Source organism: Clupea harengus, chromosome 22 (assembly GCF_900700415.2).
Source record: "Clupea harengus chromosome 22, Ch_v2.0.2, whole genome shotgun sequence".
In the NCBI taxonomy this organism is placed as follows: Eukaryota; Metazoa; Chordata; class Actinopteri; order Clupeiformes; family Clupeidae; genus Clupea; species Clupea harengus.
In genome coordinates, this window is record NC_045173.1 from 16,338,802 (window position 1) to 16,366,702 (window position 27,901).

At 45.6% G+C, this 27,901-nt stretch overlaps 2 protein-coding genes across 4 annotated transcripts in view; both read left to right on the plus strand.

Moving 5' to 3' along the window:
• Positions 1-20,978, plus strand: part of carmil3 (capping protein regulator and myosin 1 linker 3) — a 51,601-nt gene extending 30,623 nt beyond the window's left edge. The window contains exons 18-41 of one of the 3 annotated variants that reach the window (XM_031559563.2): positions 236-305; positions 1,026-1,107; positions 1,431-1,527; positions 2,221-2,275; positions 3,143-3,315; positions 3,723-3,791; positions 4,513-4,606; positions 5,885-5,983; positions 7,834-7,953; positions 8,119-8,232; positions 9,451-9,626; positions 10,498-10,585; positions 11,925-12,035; positions 12,489-12,555; positions 12,899-13,089; positions 13,760-13,839; positions 15,471-15,635; positions 15,866-16,064; positions 16,400-16,757; positions 17,574-17,695; positions 17,835-17,997; positions 18,212-18,286; positions 19,132-19,239; positions 20,029-20,978. In XM_031559563.2, the coding sequence (XP_031415423.1) occupies positions 236-305; positions 1,026-1,107; positions 1,431-1,527; positions 2,221-2,275; positions 3,143-3,315; positions 3,723-3,791; positions 4,513-4,606; positions 5,885-5,983; positions 7,834-7,953; positions 8,119-8,232; positions 9,451-9,626; positions 10,498-10,585; positions 11,925-12,035; positions 12,489-12,555; positions 12,899-13,089; positions 13,760-13,839; positions 15,471-15,635; positions 15,866-16,064; positions 16,400-16,757; positions 17,574-17,695; positions 17,835-17,997; positions 18,212-18,286; positions 19,132-19,239; positions 20,029-20,069 (2,917 nt within the window). In that variant the 3' untranslated portion in view covers positions 20,070-20,978. The remainder of the gene's footprint in view (positions 1-235; positions 306-1,025; positions 1,108-1,430; positions 1,528-2,220; positions 2,276-3,142; positions 3,316-3,722; positions 3,792-4,512; positions 4,607-5,884; positions 5,984-7,833; positions 7,954-8,118; positions 8,233-9,450; positions 9,627-10,497; positions 10,586-11,924; positions 12,036-12,488; positions 12,556-12,898; positions 13,090-13,759; positions 13,840-15,470; positions 15,636-15,865; positions 16,065-16,399; positions 16,758-17,573; positions 17,696-17,834; positions 17,998-18,211; positions 18,287-19,131; positions 19,240-20,028) is intronic. The other 2 variants (XM_031559565.2, XM_031559564.2) reach the window with 2 other exon arrangements.
• A 2,698-nt stretch (positions 20,979-23,676) lies between these two features.
• Positions 23,677-25,691, plus strand: si:ch211-119o8.4 (somatostatin receptor type 5). Its single transcript, XM_031560174.1, has 2 exons — positions 23,677-24,249; positions 24,761-25,691. The coding sequence occupies exons 1-2, from the start codon at positions 23,843-23,845 to the stop codon at positions 25,491-25,493; spliced, it is 1,140 nt and encodes a 379-aa protein (XP_031416034.1). The 5' UTR covers positions 23,677-23,842; the 3' UTR covers positions 25,494-25,691.
• The last annotated feature ends 2,210 nt before the right edge of the window (positions 25,692-27,901 follow it).

Consider the following 27,901-nt stretch of genomic DNA (forward strand, 5'->3'; position numbering starts at 1 on the left):
CATTTGAGGGGAAGTTGGCCAATTTGATCCTTTTCCGACAAGTTTTTAGGTAAAAGGCTGCTCCCTGCAATGTGATGTAAGATGGGCCTGAGAAATCGATGGACAGAGACAGCAGTGGTCCAGCTCTCCCTGTAGGTCATTGTTGTTTTTCGCGCAGACCAAACTGTGACTGTCTGTCTGTCTGTCTGTCTGTCTGTCTGTCTGTCTGTCTGTCTGTCTGTCTGTCTGTCCTCAGAGCACTATTCCTAGGACTGTCGTCCAATCCGCACATCACTGACCTGCACCTGGACATAAGTGGCTGTGAGGTACTGTCTGCCTGTCCGTCTGTCCGTCTGTCTGTGGCCTATATGGTCCCTCTGTAACCCAGTCTCACTCGCTCACGCCCCGTGCACACTCTCAGCTGTCTGTCTGTACACTTGTCCGTCTGGCTGTCTCTGTCTCTTGGCCTGTCTTGCCTCCTTGCCCACTGTCTCACTCGCTTACACACTCATACTCTCCAAGCTGCCTGGCTGTCTCAGGTGTTCTAATTGGGCTCAGTGTGACTGCTGTCTGTCAGTGTGATTCACCTGTCTGTCTCTTACCTATGTCATCCCACTACCCCCTGTCTCACTCTTTCTCACCCTCATGCACTCTCAGCTGTCGGGCTGTCTCTGGTGTTAAATCGGGTGACTCAGGGTGACTGTGTTGCATGCTGTCACATCACAGAGTGTTTTTTTGTGTCTCTGAGCTTCACCATCTGTTGCCCAGAGGATCTGTTGTTTGGCTCACATAAGACCACGTCTCTTTATGCAGTATATTGACATGTATAAAGTCATATGGGAACTAATTATCTCTCACTTCCTCTCTCTCCCTCCTCTCTGTCTGTTACGGTCCCTGATTCCTCTCTCTCTTCTCTTACTTCTACTACTTGTTTGTGTTTTTTCCTTTTTCTCTTGATCTGCTTTTTCTTTTTTCATCTTTTTCATTTTTCACCAACCCCCCCCCCCCCCCCCCCACCTCCCTCGCTCTCTCGCTGTCTTCCGTAGCTGAGGTCAGCAGGAGCGGAGGTGATCCAGGACTTGTTCCCCAGAGTCTCCTGCGTCAGCACTCTGGACATCTCTGACAACGGTGAGAGCCCTGTCTGTGAGACACAGAGGAGACGAGGCCTCATGCCCCAGGGCAGAACTACTCACATCGACAGCGTCTCTCTCTCTCTCTGTGTGTGTGTGTGTGTGTGTGTGTGTGTGTGTGTGTGTGTGTGCATGTGTGTGAGTGGGTGCACCTAGGTGTGTGTGTGTGTGTGTGTGTGTGAATGAGAGAGAGAGTGAGAGAGAGAGAGAGAGAGAGAGAAGGTGGGCAGGTGTTCAGAACATTTAGTACATGTCTGTGTGTGGCCTGCTGAGATGGGGGCTACTGAAGTTTATCTCATCTGCGGTGTTTCCTCTCTCCAGGATTGGATGCAGATCTTCTGTCTGTTATCCCCACCTTCTCCAGACATCCCTCCCTCAAACACCTGCTACTTGGCAAGAATTTCAACCTTAAAAGCAGGTACCTCCGAGAAACGAAAAACAGCGTAAAGTGAGGGGGTGGGGAGGAGAGAGAAGAAGTGGATTACTTTGACGTAGAGGAAGACTTACGTTTTTTTCCGTTGTAATTTGCATTGCTGAATGCTTAATTATTGTATTACCTTTGCAACACAAAAGTCAGTCTAAGACATCACATTTACAACATCTTGTGTGTGTGTGTGTGTGTGTGTGTGTGTGTGTGTGTGTGTGTGTGTGTGTGTGTGTGTGTGGGCAGGTGTCTAGAACATTTTATACCTTTCTGTGTCTTTATATGTGTTTCCACTGTACAACATCTTGTAAATGTGTGTGAGGGGGGGGGGGTGTTCAAACTTGACTGCAAAGCATCTGTACTGGCACATTATTCTTAGTGCCTTAGTGCCAGACCCTTTTTCCTTAGTGCCAAAGGGCTTTAAAAGTCATATATAACAGTATTCAGTCTGTATTTATATGAAAGGGGGGAAGAGAGAATACACCTATACAGTGATTCAGAGAGGGTAGGAGTCTAGTTGTTACATTTCTAAGGCAGCAGAGTGGTGATGTGAGATCTTCTCATCTGGTGATTTCTCATGGTAGCAGCTGTCTGTCTGTCTGTCTGTCTGTAATAAAGTCAGGAACAGCAATGAATGATTGAATTCTGATGTGCCTGTTTTTTTTTTATTCCCTGCGCTGCCCTCAGGGTGCTGGATGAGATCCTTCAGAAGCTTGTCTTACTCATACAGGAAGAAGAGTGTGTGAGTCACACACACAGACTCTGTAACAACTGAAAACACACACGCGCACGCACACACACACAAAAAGAGGCACAAACATTCTCCGAGTAGACAAATAAACACACAGTCACAGGCACACATAGACGCAGAGTGTTTTGACACATACACACCATTAGTTAGACTGATCAACACACATGCACACACACACACACACCAATGCTGTGTTGAGTGTTCAGTGCTGTGTTGAGTGCACACACACACACACACACACACACACACACACACACAGACACACACACACTAATACCCTCTGTTTACCCTCCTACTCAAACTCACGATGATATGTTCTCCACTGCAGTGCTGAATGATTCATCCTTCCTCTTCTTCTCTCGCTGTCTCTGTGTTCCTCCCTGATTCTCTCTCCTCCTCTTCCTCTCCTAACTCTGTCTCTCTTTACATCTTTTCCTTCTGCCGCTCAGTCTATCTTTTTATTTTTCCTCCCTTTGCTTGATAGTCTCTTTCATTCTGCAAGATGAGCTTGCTTAAATAATTCACAGCATTTTATCAAGATCTACAAAATTGGTACACACGTGTATATAAAACTAAGGACACACATGCACACATACCATATCCATACACACATGAACGTACACAAACACACACACACAACCACCACCCAATCTCTCTATTTCATACACATATACACTCTCTCTCTCACACACATACAGAAATACACTCACACGTCCACTCACACATGAATACACATAACCACACACACACACACACATAACTCCCCCCCCACACACACACACACACACACACTCCCCAACACACACGCGCACACTTATCCTTGTATTCTCTCTCTGTCTCTCTTTCTCTCTTCTGCAGGCTCTGCAATCCTTGTCCCTGGCGGACTCGCGCTTGCGCTCCAGAGGCACGTCGCTGGTGAACGCTCTGGGCAGCAACGCCTGCCTCAGAAAGGTGGACCTGAGCGGCAATGGCTTTGAAGATGCCGGGGCCCGCATGCTCAGCAAGGCCCTGCAGATCAACACCACCCTCAGGTACCACTGCAGAGAGAGAGAGAGGGAGAAAGAGAGAGAGAGAGGCTGAAAGGAAGAGAAAGAGAGGCAGAGAGAGAGAAAGAAAGAGACAGAGCGATGTAATACAAGATAAATGAGAGAAGTGGAGACATAAATATAGAGAGGAAAAGAGTAAGAGAATGAGAAATTCACGTTACTATATAAATACAGACAAGCGAGACACAGAGTGTATGATGCCAATGAGTATTGGAGTATTACATTCGTTTGAATGATTTTCTCGTGGTAATGAAGCAGCATTACTGCTATGTAAGTATTGAATGCATAAGCAACTAGATAATGAGTCTTACTTGTTCTCACTCTCCCTCTTGCTCTCTTTCCCCCCCCCTCTCTCTCTCTCTCTCTCTCTTGCTACCCCCTCCTTTTTTTAGGAGTGTAACATGGGACCGTAATTATACCACTGCTACTGGATTCCATGATGTTGCACGAGCCTTGGAACAGTAATGCATACACACACACACACACACACACACACACACACACAGACACTCAGACTCTCAATCATATAGATGTTGCACAAGCCTTGGAACAGTAATGCGCACACACACAAACACACACAGACACGCACACACACACGCATTCACATGGACACTCAGACTCTCAATCACATACATAATGCACCTAGAAACAAATATTGGCATGCATTCTCTCTCACACACACACAAACACACACACAGACACACATTTGCATGGCACACACACTCTTTCTGTCTCTCTGTTACATACACAAATTCACACACACACACGGATGCACACACACATAATGTGGACAACGATGAGTGTAGACACACACAAACAAGCCCACGTCATATTGCAGAGTGTTACATCAACTCTGACCTGATAGCGAGTGTTTGAAGAGGCATCAGAGGGCCGGGTGTGGTACTGCTGCACCAAGCCCTCAGCTGATGCTCCATAACTGCCTGTTCAGACACACACACACACACACACACACTCTCTCTCTCTCTCTCTTTCTCTCTCTCACTCACACACACACACACACACACACAAACACGCAGACTCTTTATTTTTAACTCAGCACTGAGTCATCTGAAGAAGAGGAAACACTGACCGACCTATCAAACATGTACATATTAGTCCAGAGAGAACAGCTGGTTGGTGTTCAAGGTAGTTTCTTTTCCTTCTGTCTTCTACTCCCTACAGTAACTTCACTATCCAGTATATGCCACTTCCCCTGTGTGACATTGCCCAGGCCTATCGCAACGCCCCTGAGAGGACAGAGCAGGCACTGACCAAGGTGGGTAAATACACTACCACCATCATCAGACACAACCACTGCCCAAGGTGGGTAAATACACTGCCACCATCATCAGACACAACCACTGCCCAAGGTGGGCAAATACACTACCACCATCATCAGACACAACCAAGGTGAGCTCAGCAAACACATCAAAGATGTGTAACGAAATGAAGATAACGAAATGAAGATACAGGGAAAATACAGTCGAGAGAAGTTTGTTTGTAACCTAAGGTGTTTATTCAGTCAACAAAAAATTTCACCGAATACAGTCGTGGACAAAAGGCCACAAAATGTTTTTTGGTCTTCTGAATGCAGTGATTGCATTGGAAATTAAATTGATTGCATGAGATTGCGTCATCCTTACGTCTGCCTATTGTAGCCTTTTGTGAGTGACGCCTTTTTACCCATTTTAGTGGGGTTTTAGAAACACAGTTTAGACTTACAGTTACAGTTGGTGACGTGCGCTGATTACGTGATCAGCCGCAGGTGTAGTTCATTCAAAAGTTGAATGAATAGACACAGCGTGCGCTTTCTGCGAACTGGCCAAGTCGCTTTTTCCGCTGCACTCTCCAATCAACGTCCATCTGCCCCAGGGAGAAAGAGTGAGAGAGACACACACACACACACACACACACACACACAAAGAGAGAAAGAGAGCGATACAGAGAAAGAAACACAGTGAGAGAGAGAGAGGGAGATACATTTTTACACTTGTTTATGAACCACTATTCAAACCTTTCATTTGACTAGGAGTTAGTGTGTGAATTTGTGTCTCAGTGCTGACATCATGGTGCGAGTGTGTGAGTGGTCCTGGGATGTGAGAGTTAAGCTGTGTGATGACGGGCCAGCTCTATAAATAGATCCCCGCGGCTCTGAATGATCTCTGCCAGCCCATCGTATCTGATGGCTCCCTGTAATTACCACTGCTTGTGTTTGTGAATGTGTGCTTATCGCCACGGCATCAGCTGTAGCAGGGTATGCTCACACTGTTTGAATACACTCAAGCTGTTCCTGTTAGTCTTTCACTCTCACTCTACCACCCTCCGTAATCACTCTCTCTCTCTCTTTCACACTCTTTCACTGTTTCTTCCTTTTTCATTCTTTTACTGTCTCCATTTCTCTCTTCCTGTCTCTCACTCTCTTTCTCTCTCTCTACCTCTTTCTTTCTCACTTATTTACGGTTTCTGTTTCTCCCTATTTACATCTCTTTCTCTATGCCTCTCTCTCTCCCTCTTTCACTCGTTCACTCTTGCATCTTGTCCCTCTGTCCTTCAGATCCAGCGGGCGTTGTTGAGGAATAATCAGACACAGCGCTTCTCCCAGAAACAGGCCCTGCGTCTGCATCAGGGTCTAGTGACCAGCACGGCTGAACAGGTACAGTAACACAAACATACCATAATACAGCACGACACAGCACAGTATAGAACATCACAGCACAATACAACACCGTGCAACGCAACACAATACAACACGACCTGACATGACACACAACACGACACAGCACAGTATAGAACTTCACAGCTTAACACAACGCAACACAAGACAACACAACATGACACCACCCGACACAGCACAGCACAGTAGAGGGCATCACAGCACAGCACATCATGATGCAATGCAACACTCTACAACGCACCACTGCACACAGTGCAATGCAACTCGACACAACGAGCAAATAGGCTACAACCGAGCACATAAAACCAACACAACACAACACAACACAACGCAACGCAACGCAACACAACTACAAACCCATCCTGAGGAGGTACACCACCACAAATCAACACATGCACAATGAACAGGTATACTGCCATAGTAAATCATACAAACTGAGCAGGCACATCACTACAGTACAACACATGCAGCATACACCACCATAATACTGTGCATATAGGCTCATCTGGTACAGCACCACAGCACTCACAGGTCTAGTGGGTAAACAACCTAAACCTCAGCACATAAGACCCAGCATGTAAACATCCGCAGTACCGCATCTACAGGCACGGCGGGTATACAACTGCAGTGGAGCACATGCTGGCTGGGGCTGGCTAGGGCTTTTCTCCAGCAAAAAGACATCAGTACTCTCCTGCACTCTCCACAGTCATGCCAAGAAACTCGGTCTCTGTCAACACGGTGCTGTGCTGTGACTCCTTATCTGTTTCCTTCTCTGCCAAAATCACACTATTTGCATGCCTGTAATCCTGCCACAAAGACCTTTTTCCTCTTTTCTCTTTTCCTGTTCTCTGACAGTTATTGTGCTCCCTCTTGAGCTTTGTGATTAGCCCATGGTTAAGCTCTCTTATTCAGCCAGGGTTGCTAAGTAACACTCACACGTAGTGTAAAGTAAGGCTTTTTTTGGGATTAAAATTACAGTTATTTAGGGCTGGGTATTGGCACAGATGCCCTAATTGTATTTGATTTCGATTCACATGCTAACGATTTGATTCAATTCGATTCTAATTCGATATCGACAGGAATGAGATATGAAATACCATATAGCAGCTTTCCATATTTAGATAGATGTTTCCCCCTGTTTTTAAGTGGAACGGATGTAATATAATTCTGGTCACTGATGGACATTTTGGCACAGTTCTGAGATTGCTATTGTAAAAACTGTAAAGCTAGACAAATGCTTAGCCAACCCTAATAAGAGTACACCCCTGCACTGTACCTGTGTCTTCTGGATCATTTGTAAATTAGGTTTCCACTCCACAAGTAATTTGTGTGCCCATAACCCTTTTGTTATTGTTCTTAAACCTGTTATTTAAGTTTAGGGAAAGAAATACGGCACAAACATAATCCTGGTCCTGGTAAAAACGGGATGTCTGGTCACCCTACTCTAAAGAAAAGGCCAAAGGCTTGTATACCCAATTCTTTTTAGTTGAGGCACACATGGGTACCTTTACGGAAATGAACATAGAAAACGGAAAACAATTCGTAGTAGCCTAAAAGTTCGATCCAGAAATTTCACGGATTGATTACGAATCGGACGAATTTCAAAAGGCGAGGAGATTTGCACACCCCTAGAGTTCTTGCAATTGTAGTATTTTATCATAACAGCCGCCTAATGACTTAATGTTTCTCTTTCTCTGTCTGTGTTTGTGTGTGTGTGTCTTGTATGTGTGTGTGTGTGTGTGTGTGCTTGCATGTGTGTATATTGTGTGTATGGGTGTGTGTGTGTGTGTGTGTGTGTGTGTGTGTGTGTGTGTGTTTTTGTATCTCAGGTGATGGAGCGCCTGTGTGTGCGTGTGCAGCAGCAGCTGTGTGTTCTGCGGGGGTCAGCGGAGGGGGAGGAGCTACAGGCAGCGAGACAGGTTCTCAAGGAGGCCAGGAACTCACGAGCGGTACGTAGAGTCTCTGAGAGGGGGCTCTGAGTGGGTCTCTGTGTGTATATAGGTGTGTTGGTTTTCATCTGCCTAAGTGGGTGTTTTTTAAGTGTGTGTGTGTGTGTGTGTGTGTGTGTCTGTGTGTGTGGGTGTGTGTAAATACCTATCTCTCCTGCCCCTCAGCTGTACCCATCCCTGTGTGAGCTGGCCCATGTGCTGTCAGTGGACGGGCCCGTCAGACAGAGGCTGGATGCGCTGGCTGGCGAACTGGCCAAGGCAGCCGATAAAGAATTACAGGTGAAGCCTCACTTCACTGCTCCAGTCCAGTCTATCTGTCTTTCTCCATATGCACGCCTCTCTGTCTCTGTTCACTCCCTCTTCCTCTCTCTCTCTGTCTCTGTCCACTCTCTTCTTCTCTCTCTCTCTGACTAGCAACTCTACTTCTGTCTTCCTTTCTATAGCTTTTACTCTCTTCTCTCCCTCCAGATCCTCCCCCTCTCTTGTTCTCTCTTTTTGTACCTTACTCTCCTCTCTCTCTCTCTCTCTCTCTCTCTCTCTCTCCTCATCTTACTCTACTTCCTCTTCCCAGACTTGTTCTCTCTCTCTCTCTCTCTCTCTCTCTCTCTCTCTCTCTCTGTATCTCCCTCAGACACTGACCTGCCCTGTCAGACAGATCAGAGGCCCCACACACACACCTCTCCTCTCCTCTGCTCTGCCTTTTACTGCAGTCTGTATAATGGGCCTGTCAGAGGCCCAGCGAGAGTGGCAGGAGGGTCAGCCTCCCACCCCGAAGCATTTCCTCAAGAATAATAACTAGCTGTGCTACTGCACACACAGAACTGTCTGGGCAGCAGAATCAGAAAGAATAGTCACACTTTACTTTGACCCTTCCTCCATCATAAGACTGGCAAGATCATGTCATACATGCGTTATAGGAGGTACCATATCCTGTCATCTGTCATCATGACAGCTGGTGTCCAGTGATGTCATGGTGTCAAATTATCCCCCCCCCCCCGCCCCTCCATCATAAAACTGGCAGGACTATGTTGGACATGTGTTATAGCAGTTAGCATATCTTGTCATTAGTCACCATGACAGCGGGTGACCGGTAGTGATGATGACAGCTCCTGAGATTTTAGACACTCTGTCACATATAAGCTGTCATGGTATTAAAAATGTTTTTAACTGTTACATCACTGGTCACTGGCTGTCATGAAGCCATATGGCAGGATATAGATAGCATCTGCCATTACATATTTATGATATAGTTGTGTTCATGATGGAGGGTTCAAGTAAAGTGAAAGTGCATTTATATCAGTGTATGGGAGGACCAAAACCTTTTAACCCACCATTGCTACACACATCTCAGGTGAGGGAAAAGACAATAGCTCATTGTTGTCTGTAAAGTTTTTAGAAACATGAATCTGAACACTCCACAGATCTAGCTGTTGTTTATTTTTCTAAGTGATGAATTCATATAGTATTGTGTGATGTTGTGTTTGTGGTGTCCGTCAGGTGATCGTGGACTCCATGGTGTCCCTGTGCCGTGAGCTGTGTCCGCTCTCCGCCACCTCAGCAGAGCTGCTCTCCCCTCCGCTCTCCTCCGTCTCGGAGCGTGTCTCCATCCCTCGCTCCGTGATCCGCACTGCCCTGATGGAGAGAGCAGCGCAGGACATCAATAGAGCCCTCGAGTAAGAGAACAGCATGGGTGAGGGAGAGGGCGGGAAGGAGAGAGAGAGGGAGAGGGCGTTAGGGAGAGAGAGGGAGAACAGTAAAAGAGAGAGAAACTGGAAGAGGGCAGGAATGAGACAGAGATAGATAGATAGATAGAGAGAGAGAGAGAGAGACACAGCGAGATGGAGAATAAAAGATTTCATGATTAAAGATATTGGCGACTGCCACTATGAAAAGAGAGGGATGAAAGAATTCTTCTAGTGAAACACTCCATAGAGAAAGAAGAGGCAAGAGAGAGAGAGAGAGAAAGAGAGGGGCTGTGCTCCGGGGACTTCATAAGACGCTGATATTATGTGCTGAGAGGGAATCAAACGAGGGATGGGGAGGGGAGACCGAGAAAAGGGGTCAGAGCAAGAGGCCATGAACGAGTGAACGAGGCCAGAGAGAGAGAAAGAGCGAGAGAGAGAACTCTGGGGCTCTTCCAGGCTGTCAGGAGGAGTAAAGGCCACAGAAAACAGAAAAATGCAGAACCTCTTCAGCACTGTTGGGGAACAGTTTCATCAGCGCGCTGCGCACCATTTTACACGTCCCTCCAGATATCAGTCAAAATCCAGCGGGAACCATGGGGATGTAAATGAAGCAAAAAGACCTTAACAGAGAGATACTGGTAGAGTGATTTCCCTCTGCACGTGCAGTTCTAGCACTCAAGCATGTGTTTCCTGTCCTCTCTCTGTCAGCTTCGACACCACTTGTATGACACCACTCGTCTGACTCCCCTTGAGACCCTCTTTTGTACTGTGACTGTGTGCATGTGAGAGGCACTGAGCCGTATTCTCACTCTTCCTCCTCGCTTCCTCCTCTCCTCTGCTGTTCTGTCGTTTCTCTCAGGGAGGTTAAGCTTTCTGTCGTCTCACATCTCACCAACACCATCGTGGATCAGATCTTGCAGGAGCTCTACACCACTCACAAAATACTGGTACAGGCTTGCCCTCCTTCTGTCTATCAATGCATCCATACTCTGCCAGAACACTGCTTTTGCTATCTCTACCACCACTCACTCACTCACTCACTCACTCACTCTATATAGAAAAATCTATTGAGTTCATTATGTAGGGAATCAGACGTTAAAAACAAGAAGAGATTTTGGACACTACATTCCAAAACATTCCATATCGGTAACTTGGCAAAATAGTAACGCTAACATGGCAATGGAACTGCTTATCTGTGGTAAAATGAGTAAAATGCTGTTACAAAGCAACAAACTTGATATTTAGCTAAAATGCAGTTTTCCATGTTTTTCAAACATTTTATTGATTTTCTTTACCGTACCCGAATGAAGATAGCCTATACAAAGTATAATCTGCACTATTTTCATTATAATTGTACAATTGCTTTGTAGTGCATTACTGTAATCACGATTGCATTATGGAAAATTGTACATAGTGATGTACAAATGGAATAATATCTTGCTGTAAAACTGATGTCCTGTATAGTACTGTGTATCCCACAATTGCATTTTGAAAAAATACAACCTATTTGAAATTGAAAATCAGGAAAAGAGTAAAAATGACAGTTGAGCTGTCTAGCTGAATGGTTTGGATGGCTAACCCCAAAGCAGTTCTGGACAATAATAGGGTTCAATACTTGTTTGACGCATTTGTTGAACAATGAGAAACACACTCTAGACAAATACGTTGTGTTGTACACCAGAAAACTGATATCAATAACCTCCACACTACAACTGAGGTGAGAGCACTGATAAATAACCACTGGGAGCTCTAATGTTTGGAGGTGCAATTTTTTCAGCATTTCGGCATTTTGCAGTAGTCTTATTGGTGCTTTAATATGGGAAACAGCAGATCACTCTAAAACAATAGAACAATAATTGCCAATTGCTACCAGTAAGATACTGCTGTTTGTTTTTCACAGCAGGCTTATTCCTAATATAGATTAAAAAACAGTAAAGTCCTGAAAAAAAGTATTACAGTGACTTACTGTTGCCTTTCTTCTGGGAATTTACTGGAGATAATTAAAAACTTTTTTTTTACAGCACGCTTCTTGTTATTGTGATTACCATGCCAATACAATACTAGGAAGGAACTACACTATGTTACTGGCAAATAGTTGTGCTAATAACTTTCTATAGTTTTTACAGGAAAGTGTTAATGCTCTGATTATGTCTTACCCCAAATAGTGTTCAGCTGGCTTTAGTCAGTGCTAGTTATATAAAGTGTTAACCTGTCTTTAGTCAGTGTAAGTTATATAAAGTGTTAACCTGGCGTGAATCTGGTCATCATTTGTCTCTCTGGTCTCAGCTGCAGCAGGTGTCTCAGGTGAGACGTCTGGATGACAGGGGGACAACCCGTCGAGCTCAGAGACACACAGACACGCTGGACATGGCAGATGAGGACCTGGCCATTGGCATAGTGAGTAAAGTCAAGCCTGAGGAGGGGGGGGGGAAATAGAGGACAGAGAAGGACGGACACACACACACACACACACACACACACACACACACACACACACACACACACACACACACACACAGAGTTTGTCTTAAAAAGAAAATCGAGCCAAATAGGAAGAGATAGACTGAAAAAGTGTATGAGTTGTTTGTGTCTTCCTGAGAAAATAAAGTTTGTGTGTGTGTGTACGGTGCTGTGCATTCTTCACACCTTAAAGAAAATTGAATTCTTTCTCCTGCTGATTCTCCAGTATGTGTTCCACCTCTATCAGTTTTTTTCCATTTGGCCCTTTATTCACTTTTCTCTCCTCCCCCACCCCTCTCTCTCCCTCTCTCTCTCTCTCTCTCTCTCTCTCTCTCTCTCTCTCTCTCTCTCTCTCTCCCTCTGTAACTCTCTGTCTTTCTCTCTCACCAGGACACCATCGCCATCAAGAAGCGTAGCTCTCGCACCAGACGGATTCGGCCTGTGTCCACCAGATTGAGTGAGTTTCCAGAGCTGCAGGCTTGGACTGTTTTGTGCTGTTGAATTATGCATGCCTATTCATTATTAATGGCAAAATGGTGACAAGTGGGGGACTTCTTTCCAACTTGTTTCAGTTCAGCTCATTAGCCATGCATGACACAAAATCTACGCACATCTACCTCTGTTTCTCTCTTTCTCCCTCTTCATCCCTCTCTCTTTCTTTTTTTCTTTCTATCTCTCCCTCTTTTTCTCCCTCCCACCTTCCTTGTTTCTCCTCGACTGTCACTCTCTCTACTCTTTTCCTTCCCTCCCACTCTCTATCTTTTTGTTCTCTCTACCCCTCCCTCTTTCTCTCCCTTCAGCAGGCCTGGGCGATGACCCCACCGCCTCCCCCATTGTCTCTGCCTCTCCTCCCTCTGCCCATCTTCCCCGCTCAGCTTCCTGGGAGGGGCTCTCCACCCTGCCTACCCAAGGTGCACCTCTGCGCCATGTCACACACGTCAGACCTCGCCCCCCGCGGCGACACAGGACAGGCCACACCCCTCCAGACACAGTAAGCAATCCCCATGACAAACTGCCTGTTTCCCATGTGTTATTACTGTAAACAGGGGATGTGTTAGCCCTGTGTTTATTTATTTAGGATTATTAATTATGTATCTTACTTATAGTTGCGCATTTAGGCAGTGGAGAGTTGGATGAATTGAGTGCTAGAGTGTGTAAGGGTGAAAATAGTTCCTGAACCTAGAGACTTAAACCTAAACTAGAGACTTACATCTGGTATATAATGTTCTCTGACAAATGGATGTTGTCTATGAGAATATTACTTTACAACATACACAGCATTCTCAGTTCCCGGGGAAGTTCTCAGAAGATGTTTAATCGACTTGTTTTTTCCTGCGCTAGCTCTGTTAGTTATGACTCACATGCAGATCACATTTCCCATAACCGCGTAGCCCTGCAGCAGCGCTGATGCTTTCATATTAAATGTCCTGAGGGGTATTTGTTTCCCAGGCCTGTTCCGAAGACATGATGGCTGTTGGAATAGCATCTGTGTCTACAGCATCTGAGGAAACTAGCCTAATTTGTGGCAACATCAGTGATCTGCTCCCGCTTGTGATGAAACACTGCTGTAATGCTGCTCTCTCTATCTCTCTCTCTCTCTCTCTCTCTCTTTCTCTCTCTCTTTCTCTCTCTCTCTTTCTCTCTCTTCTGTTCATGTGCAGCACTGCGCTGAGAACGGAGGAGTGAACCTGCTGGACAATGGCCTTCCTGACTTTTACACCAAGAGGGTTCTGCCTGAAAGGTACAGAGTGCAGCAAACAGGAGGAAAATGAAGTCATGCACCTAACATTTGAAGATTTGAAGTCCTAGATCTAACATTTGACAAATTAATAAGGAACACATTAACTGTAATCACATCACTTTAATCCAGTAGGTAAAGTCAATAGAAGCATTAACTACATAATATAATATTACTTCATATAATATTGCTTTTTAATAATATTAATTATATTAATAATATAACTGTTTATTAATGCTGAAGTCGCTGATGGTGTGTTCATGTTAACTGAAGCAACTGATACAATACTAAAGAAGATACAATTGAAGTGTAATGCAGTTCTTAGTAGAAGCAAAGATTTTTTTTTTTCAATGAAATTCATGGTTTGTCCCTGCTAATTAATGAAAATAACCATAGGGTAAAACATTACTGTTGTCTAAATTTCACCATAGACATGTAGACATAAGTCAAGCAACATACCAAACTATAGTGTGCCTTGGCAGCTCCTGAAAAAAATCTCAGGGGGGGGCAATTTTATTGATAATGATTAAAGCGACCCATTCAGTAGGTACATTAAGCAAGACAATTGTATCAATTTGGTGTTAGTTGATTAACTCATATAGAAATACCTTTTTGTCCACTAGATAGCAACACACAACAGAAATATGTCCCCTCTAGCTACATAGAGTAGCTATATTTACAGGTGGAAAGCTATGGAAGGAAATTGCATCCAGGAGCCTTCAGAAGCAAAAATGATGTGACTCCACAATAAATTATCCCACTTATTCATTATTCACATTACTCAAATGTTGTATGATGTAAAATAGCTTAACAGGAAACATAATATGTCCAGTAACAAAATAAAGAAGGGGGCAACATATAAGTCAACACCAACAATATTTATTGACTGATCTTGAAAGTATTGGCTTACAAAAGCAAAATAAAGTCATCACATGTGTAAGTGTGAGTGTAAGTGCAAGTAGCGAACATTCATACTGTGAAACCTATGAAAAGTGACAGTGGTATAGAAAAACAGACCGCGTTCACAGCCTGCTAGCCACGATTTTCTTTCGTACCAATTCTTGGAAAATCCTCGGGTGTAGGATTTCCCTAATAGGTCCTAATTGTTTTGTTGTGAATTTATCTTCATAAGTACGCCGACAAAAAGTAGTTTCTTTCAAAGAGCGAATCGAGTTGTTGCACTGAACGTTAGCCATCTTGACAGAATGTGACTTGATCAAAGCCGTACAATGTCCTTATACGCAGTTACGTATGACGAAAGCACGGTGGGGCGAGCCCTCCCGGAAGCCATAGAGAGTGCATTGAGAGCCCTGTTTTGTGAAAAAAATTGATTCAACATGAGAGTCTCTGAGAGAGGTCTGGGGCGAGCTTCATTTCGCCCCAAAAAGGGGCGTGGCCATTTGAAGCACGACTTTAGCCTGATTGGACAATGACATTCAGAGGCAAATCAGGCGGTCTAGTGGTAGAATCGGACAGAAAACAAATATCTCCTTTCCCCGTTTGGCAGTGCGTCGCCCAAATCGCCCTTATGGACAAACCGCCCCTGATAGTGTGTGCAGATCCAGAAGCCTTGTGCTGCATCAGCTCCATGTTCAGGCTAAGCTGACAGAGCTCCACTGTCTGTCCCCCCACAGTCAGCTGGCGTCTCACAACCAGGCCCAGACACTGAGGAAACAGAAGAGGCGGAGCGTCCTGTCATTCTTCTCCGGTTTCCGTAAGAACCACCACTCTGCCACCTTCTACCAGGATGCGGACTCTGCAGGACAGGGAGGGGCCTGCGGGGAGGAGTGCCGAACAAAGTATATCACACTTGTCAATCACACATGTCAATCATACCTGTCATTTAGAGCTGTGCCAGTCTTAGAAGTCAGAGGAGTGGGTGGAGTTAGGCTCAGAGCTGGGGGGGTGAACTTACACTTTGAATGCTTCAATTACATTTTAATGGGATGTTTGAATGCCACCCTATCACGCTCTTCCTCTCTCACTCTTCTCCTTCTCACTCACTCGCCCTCTCTCTCTTGTCTTAAAGTCTGTCCTCTGAGAACGTCTACTCGACGGTGGAGTACCCCAGTGATGGTGAGCAGGCGGTGGAGATAGGCAGTGACCGCCCCCAGCGGAGGCTGGAGAGGCAGGGTTCCGAGAGGAGCACCCCCAAGTCAGCACGGTCCCTCCACGGCATCGCCCACCCGGGCCAGAGGGGGGTCCCAGCCTGCCTCTCACAGAAACAGGTGTGTGCTCCCTGACAGAGGTCAAAGGTCATACACACTTTTCAGATATTCAAATATTCAACATATCTATAAACTATACACACTATCTTGATTTTACAGTATCTTAAGCAAATGTTTACCACAAGTCAAACAGACCTATACTTTTCTCAACTATACACACAACCTTTATTTTACAGTACTTTTAGCAAAAGTCAAATAAACTTGTAACGGCACACACTTCTCAAACATATTTTCTCCAAGGAAGGAAAAAGAGGACGGATGCCACTGCGAGTGTTTGATGTTAAAAATGTCCTCTCCCGTCTCTCTCTCTCTACCTGTCTGTCTTTCATCTCTAGTCTTCAGACACAGAGAGCGACACTCACAGCTCTGTGGGAACAGGAGTACACACAGACATGCTGAGCGTGGAGAGAGATGCCTTCGACAGGGACAGCGACGGGCCTTTGCCGGGCGCCCGCGAAGAGGAGGCGACGCAGGCTGAGGGGCAGATAGTGGGCATCGATGGTGGAGAGGAGGTGGAGGAGGAGGTGCCCCCCTTGCCCGGTGCTGTGGGAGAGATGGAGCAGCAGAAGATAGAGGAGGAGGAGGAGGAGGAGGAGGAGGAGGAGGCAGAGAGTCAGAAGCCTGTGCCGCCCCCGCAGAGCTGCAAGCCCAGCCTGGCCAGAATGAGACAGCGACACCTGCAGGAAAGCTCTGGTACTGCAACACCCTGGTCACTGCACCACCACAGCACACAACACAAACTAGAGGAAAGGAAGGAGGGAGGGGAGGGGGTGGCTTAGTGGTTGTAGTTGTGCATTAGTATTGGCAGTAGCAAGGATTTTAGATTCCAGTGATAAAGCAAAGTTGAGGGACTGCGGCATAGGCTGAACCAGGTTGGAAACAATGCTCTGCTGTTGTAATAGTAACAAACTCACACCAACCACTAAAGGGCCAAAGAGAGGACATTGATCAGGATAATAAGCTGTAATGATCCATAAACACCGGAGATGGAAGGAACTGTGTTATAGTGACTCATTAAGCAGATACTTTTATCCAAAGTGACTTATTGTACTGTGGTGGTTAATATTTTATCAGTATGGGCACTCAATGAGTATCAAACCCATGACCTTGGTTTCCTTGCTCTGTCAGTTGTGCTCCAGGGATTTTACAAAGTGATGTCAAATCAAGTCTGAAAGTGTGAGGCACCCAATTGTAACAGAAGCTTAAAATCTTCACTCAAAGTGAAACCAAAAAAAGTCTGGCTTGGACTTGGGAGTTCTGGCCTAGGAAGCATTGGAGAGGCTTTATTGATTGTTCTAAGAGGCTATCCATGTTATCGGTTAGCAGTGCAGTGCTGTCTGGCTTTAATAAGATTAAATAAATCAGTGGGCAGTCTGAGCCAGAGGTGCCAGGATCCTCCGCTTTGTGTGGGAATCCTGATGTGATGACACAGGAGTTCTACACCCAGACTGTGTGGAAAAGAGAGGAGTTGTGGCCAGCGGCTGAAAATAAGCTTGTTTACCTGTGCAGAGCCCTCAATAGAGGAGGCAGGAGGAGAGGGAGAGGGGTATGAAGAGGGGAAGGAGAAGAATGGCCACGGCACGCTGAAGGATCAAGACGTCAAGGGACTGCATTCCCCTGGACCTGAAAAGGTGTGTGTGTGTGTGTGTGTGTGTGTGTGTGTGTATGCGCGCGCATATGTGCCTGCCTGAAAAAAGGATTATATCAGTTGTATGGTGGTTTTTTAATCTGCGATCCATTTCTAATTCCTATTTGTAATGGTTTCCTCAGGCAGGTAAAGAGCAGACAATCACAGACAGAGGTTCACCTGAGGACAGCTCCTCTCTCTCCCCCTCCAAAGACAGAGCCAATCAGAGGGCAGCACGGCCTCCCGTGCCTCCTGCCTCTACAAAGCCTGTGCTTCATCATTCGCTTGACTCCGCTGTCACTCAAGGTATGCTGTGCTATATCCTACATGTGTTAACAGTGCACGTTGTAGGATCTTTCTCTGTAGTTAAAATGTAAAGTTGCTTCATTGGCACGACTGTTTAGATAGTGTATCCAAAGATAGTAGTATATGACTGGACAAGATGGTGAGAATGAGGCAGGTGGCATGTGGGATGATGATGATGATGATGATGATGATTGAGTTGTGTGGCACTTGCCAGGTGATGAAGATGGCAGCAACTCCAACGGAGTGCCGAAGGCGTACCGTAACAGGAAAACCAATTCATGTGACACAGGTACACACATGTTCATAAAAATTCTTCAATAAATCTTATGCACCGTATGCATTTGTTTGTGTATGCATGTCTGCCTGCATGTGTGCTTGTACATGGAGGGGGGGGATCATAATTGATTAACCACAGATGGTGCATATTTATAATTTCCAGTTAATTATTTTGTATTTGTTACTGCCTGCATGCACAGCATGTCTTTTGACTTGTGTGTGTGTCAGTGTATGTATGTGTGTGTGTGTGTGTGGGTGTGCCTTTGAGACATGCTCTCATTCCCTGTGTCTCCTTTAATCCATTCTGCAGCTCCTCTTAAATTATTTGCTGTTCCTAAGATCCATAATAACAGGTCAATGAGATGAGTGGCCTTCTGTCTAAAAGCCTACTGAGATAAATAGGTCATAAACCCATTTTCAGGGTGATGTGACTATAATGACTGTAATTATCAGACTAAATCTAAAAGACCCACTCTGTTTTCCACAAGTTCATGAGGCTGTGTTGTCCTACTGACCTGACTGTTTGTCTGTCTCTTTGTCTGTCTGTCTGCCTGCTTGTCTGTTTGTCTGTACGTATGTAATTGTTCTTTTTCTGCCTGTCTGTCTATCTATCTATCTATCTGTCTGTCTGCCTGTTTTGTTCTCTCTTTCCGTTTGTCTGTCTACTTAGTCCACCTGGTATCAGTCTATCTGTCCATCTATCTGATGTTGAAGAAGCGTAATTCAGGTTTGCATGCCTTCTGGGGCTGTGCTGAGAATGCCTTGGCTGTAGTTCACACTTGCCTGTAGCCATGTGGGAGCCCCCATGTGTATGATCGTGTGTGTTCTGTCTGGGTTTGTGTGTATGTTCATCCTCAGGCATGGGACACAACAGCCCCAGCGATCTGGAGAAGTCCTCAGATCGCAAGCCCCCTGTGAAAAAACCCAGACTACCCCCCAAAAGACACAAATCTGTGGATTTCCCCGGTACTTGTGTGTGTGTGTGTCTGTGTGTGTGTGTGTGTGTGCGTGTGTGCGTGTGCGTGTGTGCGGGCACGTGCGTGTGTTGGGGAGAGAGAGTGAGTATGAGTGAGTGCATGTATGTGTGTAAGTGTATGAGTGGATTTGACAGAGAGTCAGTGTGTCTGTGTGTGTGCGTATGTTCATGTGTTTGCATGAAAGCTCATGCATGTGTGGGCGCTTTATGCCCATGCTATACTGTGTGTCTGTGTGTGTATGCCTGCACAGCTCAACTTCCAATCAAGTAGCCTGTTTGTTTGACTGATTGATTGATTGATTGACTGACTGATGGAGCTTGACATCTCCCAAACTCAGACAAAGTATGCCTGTGGTGTTAGTCATGCCGTACATGCTGGATAATAGCTGGACATCCTGTAGGTGGGATGACTGATAGGCACTAACAGAGGCGCACTCTATCTTTCCTTCTCTCCATCTCCCACTATTTTCTGCTTTCTTTCTTCCACCCCTCTCTCTTGCCCTCACTCCCTCTCTTTCTTTCTTCCTCTCCCCCTCTATTACTTGTCCTGTCTCTCCCCTCTGTCCCTTGTTTTCTATTTCTCCCTCTCTTTCTTGCCCCTCTCTCCCTCTATATTTTCCCCTCCTTCCCTTTTTCTTTCCATCCATCTTGCTGTGCTGGGCAGATGGCTGTGCACTGACCATTAGAGTGCTAATAAAGCCAGCTTAGAGTTGAAGGTGAGGTAGGGATGTTGTCATTAAATGCTCTCTCTCTCTCTTTCTCTGCTCTCTCTTCCCAAGGTCACGCAGGTCCGGAGCCTGGCAACGGAGGAGCGTCATGACTACGCCAACCTAGGATCCCGTCGGCCACATTGGCATGACAACTGTTGGGGGGGATTATTGTGATAATGGCTAGAGGAAGGAAGGAGGGAAGGGAAGGGAGAAGTACATGGCTAAAGAGAAAGGGATACAGAGAAATAATGAAAAAGAAAGACACCAGGGTAGAGATGGAAAGTGAGAAGAAGGGAAAGAGAGAGGAAGACACTGGGATAGAAATGGAGTGAGTAATAGAGGAATGAGAGAAAGATGCTATAGAGGGATGCATAGAGAGATAGAGCGCAGAAGAGACTGCTTGAGAGATCATTTAGCTCTTTGTAAACAAACCCTTAGATGTAGCTACACTGTGTTCCAGGGGGAGCACAGTAACTCTTATTTGTCCTCCCCCTGTCTGTCCATTCTCTATTTCACCCTCTCAAACTCTCAGCCAGCTGAACTAACACAGGCCCACAGTCAGCACTTCGCCTAGCATCCCAGTGTCTGTAATCAGGCCTCTCTCTTTCTTCCTTGCTCTTTCCTCTTTTTGTCTATCTCTCTGTGTCTCTCTCGCTTGTCAGATTTTCTCTTTTGTTAGTAGACAATCCTTTGACACTGGAACTGTAAGCTTTGGTATTTGCTTTTTAAGGTGATCATGACCTGTAAATATGAAATATGACTTAATCAATTTTTGCACAAGTCAAAGTAAAGACCATTGCTCTGCATTTTATGTTGATATTTTGCATATTGGTAAGTATTGCATAAGTTATCAGGAAGCTGTTGTGTGATGATGTTCATTTTATCATTGTTATTACATTATTTCATGGTTGCCACTTGGTCAAATAAACCTTATAACAATCAAAGTTGGGCAAGAACAAACTGAGCTTTATTTTTAAAGAAAAATGTGAATGTGACTTTGAATAAAGTTTGGGCCTTTACCAAGTTGTCCTCTGTGTCTGTGTGTGCACCATGTCGAGTCGACAGGCGATATAATGCATTTACTATCTATGCCAGCAGGGGGTGCCATGACTTCAGAGAGTTATTTTCCTCTTCTGTGGAGATGTGTCTGGCTGAACTTATTTTAATAATAAGGCATTTACGTTGGGAATGCGACGGATTTTCTTTTCAATAAAGTTATCAATATGCTTGTTCCTCTATAGACTTGGTATACTGTATACTGTAGTATATTACTGTGTGTGTTCACCAAGGAGGTATTTACAATGCTACTGTCCCCAAGGGGGTATTACGTCAATGCCATTGATCAGTCTACCCCTACAATCCCCATTATTTAAATTAAACCCTCTTCAGTTACATTCTGTTTTCAGGTGAGATTATTCTTTTAAAGTAGACGGCATGTTTCATTCTTTGTCTGGATACACATGCCTGTACATTTCCATAGAAGGTGACCATCACGCTGTTTTCGTTATTACTCATTGGCCTGATGGGTTTTGCATTGCTATAAAAACCCATCACAGATTAGAGACATGTCTTTTCCCGTGCATTTGGGTTCTGTTGACATTCGTGCTGAACGATTAAGCTAAGTACTATTATTTAGAATGAAATGACCATAAATCATTGGAACGGGGGACAAATAAGACGGTTATTTGCACATTATTTAGTCTCCTGCCTAGGAGCACACACAGTCTAACATGGCAAGACAGCGCAGCTCAGTGGTTTATTCACCGTTTAAAACAGCTTCCATAAATGTAAACGTTTAATTGGGACTTTTCCTCAGGCACACACATTCTAACGTTCACACGTGCGCGCGAGCGCCTGGTGAAAGGAGTGATGTTCTCTGACGCTGTGAGATCTTGTTTAATTTATGAGCTGCGCCACCATGCACATTCAAGAACTGCACCAATCACATTCATTAGTTAGGGGATGAATATTTCAGCACACACACACTGGTGAAGTGTGAGTAACCCTGACAGATGGGATTTATGACGAGGCTGTCATAGTTGGCCGTAAACAGCATTAGTTTATGAGCAGGAGTGCCATAGACCTCTTGCTGCTGTCTAAGAGACCAGAAAGTTCAGACCCCGTGAAGTCTTTACCTCCACCGTTTAGATCACAACTCATTTTCCCTGTTATCATAAACTAACATACCATTGTGCTGCCCTATAGCAAAACAACATATTCTTAAAAGTGTCCTTGCTTGAGATGTGAACCACTGACAACAGTGTGTGCTTGCTTAAAAAAAGGTCAAATAGGAATCCCAGTAGATTTGTTATCCACCTCTCCAGTGTTGTGTTGAGGGATTAATATGGCGGGGAAAACAGGTAACTCCTAACTGAGGGCCAGATTAGTGTAGATCAATTAGGAACCTGATGAGTGGAGGAGGAAGGGGAAGGAAGGGGTCCCCTGTTGCATGTACACAATTAACCAGACAGAGAGAGAGAGAGCGAGAGAGCGAGAGAGAACAAGATGGAGGAGAGTTGCGTGTTGATGCATATTTGAGTTAATTTGAGACAGTAAGTGAAGGAGGGGTTGGCTTAACACAGGGAAGCAGGTGGGCCCTCGCTCCCTCCATCTCTCTCTCCCTGACTCTCACACACACTCTCTCCCTCTCTTTGAGTTTGTGTATGTGTGCTGGCTGGCCTGGTTGTCTCTGAAACGGATGCTATTTTTCTGGAGCAGGATCCTCTCTATGGCCGAGATGCGCACTCCTGCCTGCTGAAGTACTAATTTTCTCATGCCTGTTGACTGTGTGTGTTTTCAGTAGACTTAGAGCTTTTATACATCCTGTAATTTTGTTTAATTAATTCTGTCTTCAAAAGTATCGTGCATTCTGATGATTTTGTTAGTTGTAAGGGTGAGATTATGTGTGTTTTCAGAGAGATCTCAAACGGTTGCTGATATCTGAAACAATTCTATCTCAATGACCAATGGATTAATCTGACAATCGACAAAGTAGTTTTGACAGTGTTTGAAAATTAATGGAACAACTAGTGAAAACAAGCGTGGAAGTGTGACGGCTGTTTTTTACTGCTTGAATACAAATACAGCTCCTTCGCTCTCCCGTGTCTTTCATTCTTTCATTTTCATTAGAGTTTCTTTTTGTCTCTCTCTCTCTCTGTAACTGAATGAGTGTTTCTCTTGCCGCTACATTTCCTCTGTCCGCCTCTAATTCATGTTATTCTATTTATGGAAGTGTTTCTCTGAGACGCCTTTCACTGTTGTAACACTCGTCTTGACAAGCTGTGAATGAATCTCAGCGGTTTTGAGCACCCTTTTCTGTGTGCATGTGTGTGTGTGTATAGGTGTATGTGTGCACAAATGTACTCATGTAAGAGTGTGGTCGGTTGAATGTATGGATGTATAGATGGCCATTGCTTGTGGCACTAATGGACTTTCCATGCCTCCCTGCTCTCTCTCCCAGCGGGCCGTGCTTGTAATGACTCATATTGCTTTATAATTCAAGTGAGTGGCTGCGCTGGCCAAAGTCATGGCGCAGTAGTGGGTCTTTCACCCTACAGTCTCTAGCCACTAAAGTGGTCGGAGGGTGATATGCATCCTTACTGGCTACAAATTGTCAAATGAATAGGCAATGTTAAACTGCGAGAGCATGCATGAATGTAAAATTTGTCTCCTTTATAATTTCCTGGTACCTTACTCTCTCCATCACTCTCTCACCCACCTCATCTCCTTATGCTTTTACTCCCACTCTCTTAGGTCATCTCTCTCCAATTCAGCCACTAGCCACTCGTCTCTTATCTCCGTCATCTTCGTATTCATCCTGAAATCTGACCTTTGACCTCTAACCTCTGACCTGACCCAGGGACCATACCTCTCGAGTCTCATCATGCCTGCCATCGTGAACCTGCTCTTCCACACGGTCTCCACCAACACCACCATCTCTTTTTCGCTGGTGCTGCCGCTGGTCAGCATCCTATCTCTGCTGGTGGGGGTCGGGGGTCACCTGCTCATGTGGCTGGTTCTGATGCGCAACCCGCGGCGCCGCTCCAAGCCCAGCTCGATCCTGCTGCTCAACCTGAGCCTGGCCGACCTGGGCGCGCTGCTGACACTGCCCTGCGTGCTGCTCAGCGCAAGCTCCCAGGACTGGCAGCTGGGCGGGGGCATCTGCATGCTGCTGGGCTTCATGACGTCGCTGACGGCCGGCGTGGACGTGTTCAGCCTAGCCGCGCTCTCCGTGCTCCGCTATCGCATCGTGGCACCCCCTGCGCGTCCCAGCGTCAGCCCCATGCAAGTGTGAGTGTGCATGCGTATCTAAGACACAAGTCACACACTGACACCATACACACTCAGTGATCCACACACAAGATATGCGCTCACATCGTTGGCTACACACTCTGTGGTGTAGAAAAGCTGTACATCATTTACACAAAGAATTTAGCACACATTCATTTCTGTAAGCTAGCTAAATATCCAAATCTGCAATATAGTTAGATCATTAACTTTTTATAGTGAGTCGTGTATTACCTCCTGTGGTCACATGACTACTGTAGCTGCTGTTGGCACTCTAGAGTATCATAACTATAATAACTGCTCTAATAACTCTTACCACTCTAATAACTACTAGCTCATTCATTTTAAATGGATGATCAGTGAATAGAGGTCATGCAGAAGACTCAGACAGGCCCATGACAACCTGTCCTGACATATCAAAGATTGAAGAAGCCATGAATATGACATGACTAATACAATTTAAAACTGCTTCCATTTCCTCTCCCTCATTATCCCACAATTCTTGCTCCCCCAGAGCGGGCACCGTAGCTGTCATCTGGCTAGTCTCGGTCACCATGGCACTGCCCAAGGTGACGTACATTCGCTTCGACAGCGGCTGCACCTGGTCGGTGGGCCGCGACCAGTGGCTGGGGTTCCTGGTGCCGGCATTCCTGGTGTACTATGTGGCGCCGCTGCTGTGCATTGCGGTGAACTGCGGCCTGATCATCAGGCACCTGCAGCGCTGCCGTGGCACGCTCGCTGCCGACCGGCGCAACAAGAAGGCCACGGCGCTGCTGCTGGGCTCCACGCTGGTGTTCGCCGTCAGCTGGCTGCCTTACTATGTGCTGGAGTTTGTCAATGTGGCCTCGCCGTTGTCCTGGCCGCCCGTCACCACCAACAAGCCACCGATGCCGCAGATGGATGCGTCGCCAGGTAATGTGGTGGAGACATCATCATCGACAGCGATGGTGGCGGTGCCACCGAGCCAGTTGCCGGCCGCGGAGGTGTCTCTGCTGTGGGAGGTGGCGTCGCTCAGTGCCATCTTGCTCATCTGCCTGGCGCCCTGCTGGAACCCACCCCTCTACTTCTTGCTATCAAGGCCTGCCCTCCGGCAGCTGCGCGACCTGTTGCCAGCGCTTCCCAAGCCCTGGAAAGTTGCCACCCTGTGCCGGCGCGTGGCACCCAGACCGCCACCGCAGTTGACCCCGTCGCCGCCGCCTGTGTCGTATCTGGTCACACGCACTTTGCCTGTCAGGTTGACACAGTGAGGTGTATGCATGCTGAAGAGTTAGCACACACACACTAACACACACACACACACATAGATATAAATACATACGCACGTATTGACATTTACAAAAAAACACACAAATGTTTGCATAGTCACTCACCGATAGTTATTCCAACATCAGCAGCCACGCTCATACACACACACACACACACACACACACACACACACACACACACACATACACAGACACACAGACACACGCACATTCAAACAGATACCCATACAAGGTCAGAAATTCACTCACACACACACGCATTGACAGAAATACTCACACCTACAAACTAACACTGTTACGGCCGGCTCGTGGGACCGCAACAAAACAAAAAGCTATATTTCTAAATGATGTTGGTATATATTAAATCCATACAAAAATATAAAGAAAAAGTCTAGGGGTTTGATGTCTGTATAGATGGATGTTAGCGGTGTGAGTAATCAGTCAATCAGCCAATCGTCCTCCCCACTGTTGCCTGCAGGCCATGCATGACCACTACACAGTCTGCAGGGGGCGCAGTGGGTCGTAACAAACACCACACCTACACACGTAAAGTCAGGAATTCACTGACAGATCCAAACAGTTTGAGAAACATGCTGTTTTATACTAGTATCTTATTAAGGGCAGGTGTGGCTCACAGGAACATCTGAGTCCCTCTCCTAAATGAAGTATGAGTTGCTTAGTAACACTGGCAGCTGAACCAGGAATGGGAATGTAAAACTGTGTACTCGTGTTTTTATGACAGAACATTTCATTTACAGTGTTCTGGAGAGCCAGCTGCTCACTGCCTCTCTCGCACTCCCTGCCTCGCTCTCTCTGTTTCTCTCTCTATCTCTGCTTCTCTCTCTCTCAATTACATACACACACTATCTCTCTCTTTTTCTCTTTCTTTTTTTGCCTCTCTCTCAGATGCATACACTCATCCTCTGTCTTTCTCTCTCTTCCTTTTTCTTCCCCCTCTTATGCAAACATGCACGCATGCATGCATGCACACACACACAAACACTACAACGCACATACACACTCCACACATACCCGCTTAATTTGGGACTGTAACGTTGCCCCTGGCTATAGCTGAGATATTTATTTGTTTAGCGCTTTAAAGTTCATCGTGGTGTGTCCAGCAGAATGAGTGTGACTGCGCACCCCGATCCTGTCGGCTTGGATGGATGAACTCCTGCTGCAGGCTTTTATGACCTGGCTCCCTCGCAGCTGGTGAAAGAAGAGGTTTTGGCAGCAGCCTGTCAGCTTAGAGCCGTATGAATTCTCCTCTACTTTCCCCCAAACATGTATTTGTGGATTAGGGTTGGTCAAACCCTTGCTGTGCCGGGTTTTTTTATTATTATTACAGCGTCTGGTTGCGTAACAGTCTATTACTGTCATTAGGGTGAGGTTAATTGCTTCATTTATGTGGAATGCAGTGGACAATAAAACAGCTTTGATGCAGCTTTAGTCGTTACAAAAATACTTACAAAAAAAATCATGCAAACTGTTCTAATCACAGCATCATTAATGTAATATGAGGTGATAAAATAAATGTGATATTTCCTCCATGCTTTGGCCTGATTATTCATTCATGACTTAGATAGGACATGAAATTGGTTTCATTAGGAGACATTATCATCATATTGTTCCTCTGAACTCCACGATTACTATCTAATTAGTTTGCCATGTGCAATATTCTAGTCATCCAAGAGCTTTTATATGTGGCATATATATAGCATTAATATGTTTCACTTTTAATGTCAGTGAGACATTTATTCTGGTTCGCTGTGGGAGTAATCCCTCTGATTTGTCACTCACCACTTCACATCTACACTCACCCATGGAGGAGGCCTGACCTTAACTGAGACTTAACCAGTCTTCCTATGCCTCACCCATGTAGCCTCCAGCACCGCCACCACCAACAATCCCCCCCCCCCCCGACGATATGTAATTATACTCAGGATTAGCGAGTTCATGGCCACCATGAGCTCATGACATAGTGATTGCTCAGCTTCGCTGCCATTTGTGGGCGAGACCACTCACTCCACATGCCACCAGTCTACTTTGCCCAGTTTGTCAGCAGGTGGCAGTAGGCGGGCTCGGCCATGGAAGTGACAGGGCTCAGTACCCGTCTCTCGCCGCTGTCTCTCTAGAATGAGAGAGAGAGAGAGAGAAAGTAGAGGGAAAATAACTGACCTGCTACATTATCTTGAGTTGAACATACAAAATGGCTTGAGAAGACTTGTATGAGATTGTGATGTAAAGTGACTGTATTCTAGAGGGGCCAATGGGTTACATGTACTGTATGAAACTGACAAATCTAAAGGTCATACATCTGCAGTGGATGGCCAGATAATTAGTGAATTACATGCACAATTGAAATGCTTAGTGGCTGTGGAAGTCTACAT